This window comes from Ictalurus furcatus, chromosome 20 (genome assembly GCF_023375685.1).
Source record: "Ictalurus furcatus strain D&B chromosome 20, Billie_1.0, whole genome shotgun sequence".
NCBI classification, from domain to species: Eukaryota; Metazoa; Chordata; class Actinopteri; order Siluriformes; family Ictaluridae; genus Ictalurus; species Ictalurus furcatus.
The window spans coordinates 18,145,435-18,155,280 of NC_071274.1; the positions used below are offsets into that span (position 1 = coordinate 18,145,435).

Genomic DNA, 9,846 nt, shown 5'->3' on the forward strand with positions numbered 1-9,846 from the left:
AAAATGGTTGGTGTTTTTTTTTTTAATGTGTTGAGTTTTTAACATCTGTCTGACAGCTACATGAGCTTGGTTTTGTAACCTGTAGACTCCTTATTGTGAATAACTATGGGTTATTTTGGTCATGAAAAATGAAGATTAATAAATGTAAAACTCTCCAAATTCTCTCTCGCCTATGTAATAACCTACAACATCTTGCCATGCCTTTTTTATTTTTATCAGGAAATTTGGTGGGATTTCATGTCAGATGATTAACAAGCCATCCTGAGGCAAGCACTGACCTTGGATCAGGCCAAACACTATTGAATCATTTCAGTTTTATAAACCTACATAATAAAACTGACCGGAGAACAGTTAAAATTATACATTAAAGAGCACCTATTATGGTTTTGAAACGTGCCTAATTTTGTTTTAAAGGTCTCATACAATAGATTTACATGCATCCAAGGTCAAAAAACACTTTAATGTGCTCATAATTTAAACTGCAGCATTACCTTTTTTTTCCCCAGTGTCAAAAACGACTCGTTAAATGATCCGTTCTAAAGGATTCATTCTAAACTCCTAATTTCAGGGAGCATACTCTGCTCTGATTGGTCAGATGTCCCAGTCTGTTGTGATTGGTCTACCGCTGTTAGCGTGTTTCAAAAAGGAAACACCCACTACCATAACAAGTTTCAGCTCCAAAAGATTCATAAAGGTTTCAATGGTTCGTGAAGCAGCATTTTGAAAGCGGCCATCACTAAATAGCACAATCATTGAAAATGCCCATTTCCACCATCAGGCAATAATTAAGAAGTTCCAGTGAACTGGAAATGTTATGAATCAGCCTGGAATTGGACGTGTGTCTATATTGTCTCAACGCACTGTGAAGAGGACGGTTCGAGTGGCCAAAAAATCTTCCAAGGATCACAGCTGGAGAATTGCAGAAGTTAATTGTGTCTTGGGGTCAGAAAGTCTCCAAAACTCATTTTGAGTCTAGTTCCTCTCAAGGTTTCTTCTTCATATCATCTCAGGTAGTTTTTCCTTGCCATTGTCATCTCTGGCTTGCTCATTAGGGATAAATTTATAAATGTAAAATTTATATCCTGAATTTATATATTTCTGTAAAGCTGCTTTGTGACAATTGTTAAAAGTGCTATACAAATAAAATTAGGAGTGTGTGGTTTGTGTCCTTTTCATCTCAGGAGGCCGCTGTATGTTAAAAGCTTATTTAAAAAGTACAGTTAGAGTTACTATGTACTCAAGTACTGTAATGAGAGAAGATGTCGTCTGCTACCTTTACCTCCTGGAATAATTAAGAGGACATATCTAACAGGGGAAATCTATGTCACTAGATTAGTAAAAAACTAAATATTCCAAGCATGCATTATCATTGTATATGATCACATAAAGTTTGTTAATCAACTGAGATTTTCATTTTACGCTCTGTGGCAGTTTAGACTTTCACAAAGTTTGGATTATAACTGATGGCACAGTGTGCAGTGCTGCGGGGGCTCCAGACTGAAATATCGCCTGCGTGCTGTTTAGATTGTGGGCATGCACTGCAATAATATAGCATGGATATTGTAGTTTGTAGCGTTTAGTTAGACGTTAGAAACCATGACCATACCACAATAATATGAAGACAAAGTTAGAACCGAGTGAAGCCGGAGTTAAAGCTGAGTAGAACCGACGCTGTTAATTGGAGCTGTGATGGAATTCGTGTCCAGTCGGATTTTTTAAATTCACGTTAATTAAAGAGATTGAAACGTGGTGAAATGCTGATCTTAGTAAAGTGATTTAAAAGGCTCCCATAAGTTTCTCGAGCTGCTGTTTATTCTGTTTGTTTACAACGAGGCTGAACTTTCATAATCGAATTGTTCGGTTCACTTTAAAACGCTACTGAAGTAACAATATGTCGCCGGTAGATGGCGATAGAAGCAAGGACGTACATCATGTCAGCCTTCGAGCACAAAATCTGAAACTAGAAATAGGGACCTGCGTGAAGTTGGCCCCCCCACCAACGCAAAACGTCAGCAAAATATTCTCAATTGTTTGTGCTTCGTTTGTACTGGTTTGTGCCGTAAAAATTTTCGTTTGTGCTGCTTTGGTTCAGGAGATATTAAAAGAATATTCAAAGGTCATTCTGGGGTCACTCAGCCCCCCCACATGCTCCAGGCTACTGAATTTTGAATCATGAAAAAAAGAGAAATAGTCTTCTTTTTCTTTAATTATTATTAACACCAAAATGAAGTTATGGATATGAAGAAAGTGCTCACATCAGCATTTCAGTCATTTTGACTATGCCAGTGCCTCATTGTACTCCAGCCTTACCAAGAGAAATAAGGATTGTCTCCAGGCTACCCAGAACAAAATTGTTCTGTACCTGATAAATGTCCCCTAAGGACCCACAGAAGGTACAAGAGTTCAAGCTGGTTAGTATGCTGCCAGTGAAGCTTAGAGTAAAACAGGTGCAAATAAATTACATACATAACATTCTTTAGAGAAACACGCCTAGATATGTAACATCCTCCTTAAGTCTTTGCACATCTTAAACCCAATATTCCTGTTAAATCCTTAGGACTGTCCTCACTTTTTTACATTGGTATCCTCACTTTTTACTGGTCATCTGGAATTCATTACCTAGTCATATTCAATCTATTAATGTCTATCTCTTTATTTGTATTATTATTATTATTATTATTATTAATAATAATAATAATAATAATAATAATAAATACACTAATTTTATTTTAAATAGCCGCTCTGTGTGTTGGCAGTGTCCAGTGTAAAGTGTGATTAACATGACAGCAGGTTGGACTGCATTCTGATGTATAATGGGTGTAAGAGGAACTCCAGCTTAAAATGGGGCTAATGAAATTTTTTTTATTATAATAATAATAATAATAATAATAATAATAATAATAATAATAACAACAACAACAACAACAACAACAACAACAATAATAATAATAATAATAAGTATAATTAGTATAATTAAAATAATTTAAAAATAGTATAATTATTATTATAATCTGGTAACTTTCATTATTATTAAATATTCCACAGGTTTCTATTTTAATAAATAAATAAATAAATAAATAAATAAATCAAACAATCCGCATCTCAGGTGAATTCAACGTGATGTCGTGAGTCTTATGCGTCATCTGCGTGTTTGTTGCACTTCTTAAAATTGTGTGTGTTTAAAATGTCTCCATGGTGATAAATGCGTTCTGGCGAATTATTTTAAACCAAGACACAGCATCGAGTTTCTGCTTCGCTACGGATCAACATCATCTTTATCAACTCTACACGAAGTGAACGAAGACTTCAATCTTTATCAACTGTACACGAAGTGAACGAAGACTTCAATCTTTATCAACTGTACACGAAGTGAACGAAGACTTCAATCTTTATCAACTCTACACGAAGTGAACGAAGAAAGTTGGGACGAAAACAGCGATTTATTTCGGAAGATTTGTGCCAGATATGAAGAACTGGATTCTGCGGGAGATCGCCTGTGCTGCGGGGCTGTTCGTGCTCTCTGCTGGTGCGGGTTACTGCGTTTACCGCCGCTTGCGGAGAGGAATCGCTCCTCCTGAGAACATTCAGCCTCCTCACGGTAGGAGAAGCTTGATTCGGTTGTGTGGCTTTACTGCCTCACTGCTTTTACAATAATAAAACATGTTCAAGTCACAGTGTTCTCATTTGTAAGTCGCTTTGGATAAAAGCGTTTGCTAAATGAATAAATGTAAATACGGTACAGTCTCATGTTGTCTCACTTACAAACCACATCGTCTGTTGCTGTGAATTAGCCTAATGCTAGTTACCATGCTAGCGGACTTGGCTACTGCTTTCATTTACACACTAAAGTCCTTCACCGACTTGATTAGCTTGGTTTAATAATTTAGTTTATTTCCACAGTATAATATTTACCCCATCAGAAGGTCACTTTAACAACCCTGGTTTTACACTAAATCATAATTAACCTAGTGATTAGCCAGCTAGCGCGCTAACGAACTCTGCTACAGCTGTATGTTATCTCCCTGGAGAACTTAGCTAATTATTTCATTTACAGTGTCATAGTGAGTATAAAGGTAATTAGTCTGCTGAACTCGGATAAAGGTTATAATAATTCCACAGTATAATATTTATATAGATTTGGGTGACGAACAGGAGGTTTTAGAGAATTTAATCGTGTCACCTGTTCTCTCTCTTGCTCTCTCTCTTTCTTTCTTGTTCAGACGTGTTTTCATTTAACATCAGTAAATAAAATGCGTTTTTAATTAGAAAAAAACTCTACTTGTTAACACCAGAGCATCATCTGTGTGTTTGGGGGGAAACTCTGGTCTAACATTAGCTACACTGCTAACAAACCTAGCTACTTTAAACCTAGCTATTTTAAACATTAAAATGAGTAGCTGGTAAAATATTTTCCTTCCCTATTAATGCTTGCTTGGACATGAATTATACAATTTAATAGTTAGCTGAATGCTGGTGCACTGGAAAACATGGCTACCAATTTTTAAGGGTTCAACACAATACAATATTGATCGTAATGTTACTAACTAATAAACTTGGTCAAATTGGTTTTAAATATACAAATGAATTTAACATAAAACTAATTTATTGCAGAGCCTGAGAACGTGCTGGGAGACACTGTAGATACTCCCTCTGTCCTCCAGGTATGTGTTAGTTATAAAGTTGTATTTGAAACCTGTAGACTGCTTCTGTCTAAGTGTGTGTGTGTTTGTGTGGTAAGGTTGTTGAGCAAAACCTCGATCTGCTGCCCACCGAACCCCACGATGAACCTTCAGCTGTCATTCTGGTAACCAAACATTTCAGACCTGTTTCAGACCTGATGTGTATCTACATATGCTTCTATTCCCCTGAATGTGAGGCTGTAAAATTTACTGTGGGAGTTTTAATGACTCATTGCTAATGTGGCTTGCAGGAGAAAGAGGAGAGCTTTTTGGAGTTGGATGTGCCCTTTATTCGGTATGAGCCTGTTCACTGTTTAATGGTGTAATGTATGTTTAAGGCACACTAAGTATTTACACCTCTTGTTTTTAGCGAGCATCTTTTAGAGAGAGGGGTTACTGATATCGGCCTGAAGCTGTGTGCTCTCCGTAAGGCGTTCTCTGTGAGTAAAACCGTTGTTTAGCTGCTGTCATTGTGCAGGTAAATTACACTCTGCTTTAACTAATATTGTGTGCTGTCTTATGTTCAGACTCTGCTTGCCAGCATCCACAACCAGAACTTCTTGTTTGTGGTGGGAAAGAAGATCGTGATGCGTCTGGCAGCAGCTAACAACCAGGTGACTTCAGAATGATGATAGACTGTTTTATTTTTGTGCCCAATTTACTTTTAGCTAATGTTTTAGTGGTTAAATATAAAAACAACAACAGGCAATTAAGCAGTGAAGAAAACTTAATTAGCATACATTTTAAAACACAAGTGCAATGTACATACAGTAACTATTGGAATAACTAGTGTTAATAGCCAATTTTCTGTTTATAATAATCACAGCCTGCTAAGAATTAAGGAAAAATATTAAAACAAAATGTATGTGATGAAGATGGCACTGGGATATACAATACTTGCAAATTTTGTCCCATGTAGTACATCATCTGTGTATCTTTAGTGGACTACTGGACACACTTAGTGTGAGTAGCCGTATGCGTCATGTAGTTCACGTAGCGTGAGTAGTAGTATGTTGAACACCATAGCCAAAGTGAGTTACAGAGATTTTTTGTTTGTTGTAACAGGATGTGGTTGGTGTGCAGCTGGCCTATGAGTCACTGATTCAATTCCTGAGAAGTCCACCTAATCAGGAATCGATTGTGACAGAGCTCTTTGGGGCCCAGGTAAGCTTGCAGATGCCTGTGTAAAATGACAGATTTTTTTAATTATAAAAGATTTTGATTAGATATAAAACAAGACTACAATATATATGGCAAATTTCTTTCTTTTCGTAACCTTTCTCCTCTGTGCAGCTCCACCATTACAACTTCATGGACATGTTTTATGAGCTGCTTATCTTCCGGTACGTCACGAACGACTCCGCTCCTGAGGCAGTAAGTGTCTTATCAGGAGATTTAAAAGTGATACTTGAATGTAGTTTCAGAACATGGTCTATTTTATGTCATTTTGTTTTCCCATATTTTTAACCCTGATATTCCTAAAGTGTGAGGGAGGATTCTTGGAGGGGCTGTTTGCGTTTATCAGCATGTGGAACCCAGACGAGTGGGAGCCTGCAGCAGAGCTGTACTTCACAATGCTTATTGTAAGTGTTCAATACCTTCAGATACGATGATGCACAATTTCTCAGTATTGTATCTCTAACTCATTGACACTATGTTGGATTTGTGTGTGTATTTGTGTGTGTAATTTGTCAATAGGATCAGCTGACAGTGCTTTGTGAAGTACTGTTTTCTCAGCCCCTGGAGCTCTACAGCGACCCAGCAGCCTTAGCCAGTCCAGTTTCGCAGCTCCTCTGGCAGCATGTCCCGCTGATGATGGACATGTTGGAGAAGCTCTGAGCAATGTCCTTCCCTCTACCCTTTACCTGATCGCAACTTGAACACTTTCTTGCTATAATTAGACCCCCAAAATTAATCTTTTCTTTCTGTTGCATTTCATATTTGTTCTTTTCGATCACTGGTTTTCCCTACATTGCTCAAGCTCTCCCCCAGTAAGTATAAATTCATTTTGTTCTTTTTTATTAACTTAATATTTAAAAGAGTCTCTTTTCTTCATTAACAGGTCTGCACCGAGAACCCAGGACTGAAGACCAGTGCAACATATCATCGCTCATCCCTCAATACTCATCCCTCAGCACTCTATCCCTATACCCATCACTATTCCTTTTAGTAGCCTAAGGATCCTGTATAGATGATTGCTGTAAATAAATTGATTTGTAAATAGTTGTTACATAGCGTTTATATTGTTTGCTCAATTAAAAAAGGTTTTCATTTGCTCTTATTTCAGCCTAATTGTGATTATTTTTAATCACCAATGTATATAATAATCCTTTAAAAAGCAACAACACAAAATGAATTTCTCACTCGTATACAAATCCTTTTTTAAAGAATTTCTGAAACTTTGAAAAGGTAAATAAAATGTGAAAAATGACAAATAACAAAATTAAGATATTTATAGCCCTGAAAAATTTGTTGATGGCCCCAAACCGTAGAAAAGTCCGTAACATTCTGAGAATTGTGAATATACAATTAAGTATCCATAGCAAAATTGTATATATAAAAAGTCTGAAATCTTCATATTATAGTCTGAAAATCTAATTGTTGTGGACATCAATTCTGGGAGACAGCACCATTTTACCCACTAATTTACACCACTGTTATATCATTTATATTAGGCAATCACTCTGAATTCTCAAGGTCCTCTTTTAAGAAGTAATATTTTTGAATTTTGAATATCTTTGATGATTTGGGCTTGTTTTGCTGCCACAGGACCTGAAAAACTTGCAGTCATCGATACAACAATGAACTCCACTTTATACCAGAATATTCTTGAGACAAATGTCTGGCCATCTCTCAGCAGCTTAAGCTGGGCTGAAATTGGGTCAAACAACAAGACAATGATCCCAAGCACACCAGCAATTTGGCCAAGTCAAAGTCCAGACCTCAACCCCATTAAAATGCTGTGGTAGGATCCTAAGAGATCTGTGCATAAACAAATGTCCTCAGACATCAATGAACTGAGGGTGAGCCAGAATTTCTCCAGCACAATGAAGAGACTGAAACTCCTACAGAAAATGTTTGCTTAAAGTTAATGTTGCAAAAGGTGGTTCTACATGTTACTGAATTATATGGTGTACTTATTTTTTCACACAAGTGTGAATGAGATATTTTACTGAGAATAAAAACTTAGAATTGAAGGAAGGCTTACTTGTACTTTCTTTTCCCCAAGACTGTATCTGTGTGTCTTTATTATTGACTAAATGTTTATTTCTATATATGTTCATGTAGGTGTGTTTTACGAGGACAGATACTGTCGTTTTTCCACTGCTGTGTTGTCGATGGTCCCACAGTTTTTGAAGACCAGAGTGCTGCTGAGAAGAACAGCCAGACAGAAGATCCAAGCATAGGATCAACACAAATATTATATACTGCAGCTATAATATAATATATTAATATAATATATAATATAAGTTACAGTTATAAGCATGCTGTTTATCTAATATTTATTGTGATGCTGTTATTGGTCTTGTTTAGTGTCCATGTACTGGACACTGTTCAATTAACTATTTTCCAATTTTACAAATTGTTACATTTCTTTCAATTAGATACTTTCATTTCACCGTATGTCAGACTTTTTAAATGTTTAGCATTAATTAAAAATATTAGACTTTCTTATAGCCAGGAATTGTAATCATTTTTAGTGGAGCCATCCTGCCTTTTAGCCTACATTTTATATATATATATATATATATATATATATATATATATATATACATGTGTGTGTGTGTGTGTGTGTGTGTGTGTGTGTGTGTGTGTGTGTATTAAAAATCACTAAACCAGGTTCTCTTTATAAATGTACGTGAGAGTTATATTCTAAAATTGTAATACTATTTAAATCGTCTCTGTTGACTTTCCCTCAGGGAAAATCCATTACAATACATTATTACCTCAAATAAATTTTGTTACATGAGAGAATTAAGCCAACTTGAACATGATACGTAGACTTCAGGACCAGATTTCGAAACTAATGCCATTTCCTTTTCATGTCAGCAAAAATTGTAGATGAAGCTATTTATAAATGTAACCACAAACATGGTAGATTTAACTCATGAGGAAGTTCCATATGTACTTGTTTCAATCAAATTATAACCACTCAATGTCTATATGATAAAACTGATGTAATTTCATGATTTTATTCTGCTAGCAAGTTAGGAAGATGGCTGGTTATGTCTGTGTAGGAAATCAAATCTGTACAAATGGTCAAGGACATAGATTAAACTACACTGTGCATCATTATTCAAATTTCCAGGTTCCACTACACACTCTACACCTTGTTTTGCAAGCAGCCAACTGAAAGATGTAAATGTTAAATGCAGTAAGGGTGTAAACCTCAGGCTTCCACATGCTATGATACAATTTAGATTCTTAATCAAATGTTTGATGATACCACTGAATCTGCTATGAAACGATACAATGTGATTTATTAGCTTCTGGTCGATATGTGACCAATTTTTGTGATGTTGTGATTGGTCTACTGCTGTCAGCGTGTTTCAAAAAGGAAACGCCCACTACCATAACGAGTTTCAGCTCCGTCTGTTTGCGAGCAGCTGATAAAGACCAGAGGCTGGGCTTTTTATTACAAACCTACGTAGGTTTGTACAGGAAGTAAGTCTGGAATTACTAACCACTCATTTTGCAAACTTTTTACATTCACAAACAGCTCTATAACACACTACATGAAAAGTAATAATTGAAAAACCATAATACGTGCACTTTAAACACTGGTTCATTGGTTCACGTGGAAATCAACACCCCCTAGCATCCAACCACCAAAATTTCTAAATGTTTCAAACAGTATGACTAATGAAACTTCGTTTGGTGAAATCACGTGACTTGGGCAGTTTGATACTTGCTCCGAACCACCGATCCGAAACAAAAGATTCATAAAGGTTTCAAAGCTTCCTGAAGCAGCATTGTGAAAGCGGCCATCAGTAAATAGCACAAGCATTGAAAATGCCCATTTCCACCATCAGGCAATAATTAAGAGGTTCCAGTCAACTGGAAATGTATGGAAAATTAATTTTCTGTCGAAAGTATTGGTCACGGATCGAAAAAAAAGCGTGAATTTAAAAACACATGCAAAATTATATTGCACAAAACTGAAACA

The 9,846-nt window shown here is 36.2% G+C and overlaps 1 protein-coding gene across 3 annotated transcripts; it reads left to right on the forward strand.

Annotated features, from left to right (window-relative positions):
- The first annotated feature begins 3,141 nt into the window (after positions 1–3,141).
- On the forward strand, positions 3,142–6,954 carry LOC128624462 (uncharacterized). 3 transcript variants are annotated; one of them, XR_008388770.1, is made up of 11 exons: positions 3,143–3,598; positions 4,612–4,661; positions 4,739–4,804; positions 4,931–4,974; positions 5,050–5,119; positions 5,207–5,293; positions 5,745–5,843; positions 5,973–6,053; positions 6,164–6,262; positions 6,378–6,670; positions 6,742–6,954. XR_008388770.1 is itself a non-coding variant. In XM_053652137.1 (10 exons), exons 1-10 carry the CDS (start codon positions 3,466–3,468, stop codon positions 6,385–6,387), a joined length of 708 nt encoding a protein of 235 aa, XP_053508112.1. In that variant the 5' UTR covers positions 3,142–3,465; the 3' UTR covers positions 6,388–6,511. The 3 variants fall into 3 exon arrangements, 2 of the variants coding, with proteins under 2 accessions (XP_053508112.1, XP_053508111.1); XM_053652137.1 differs by lacking the exon at positions 6,742–6,954 and having other exon boundaries at positions 3,142–3,598; positions 5,973–6,022; positions 6,378–6,511; XM_053652136.1 differs by having other exon boundaries at positions 6,378–6,954.
- Positions 6,955–9,846: the final 2,892 nt, after the last annotated feature.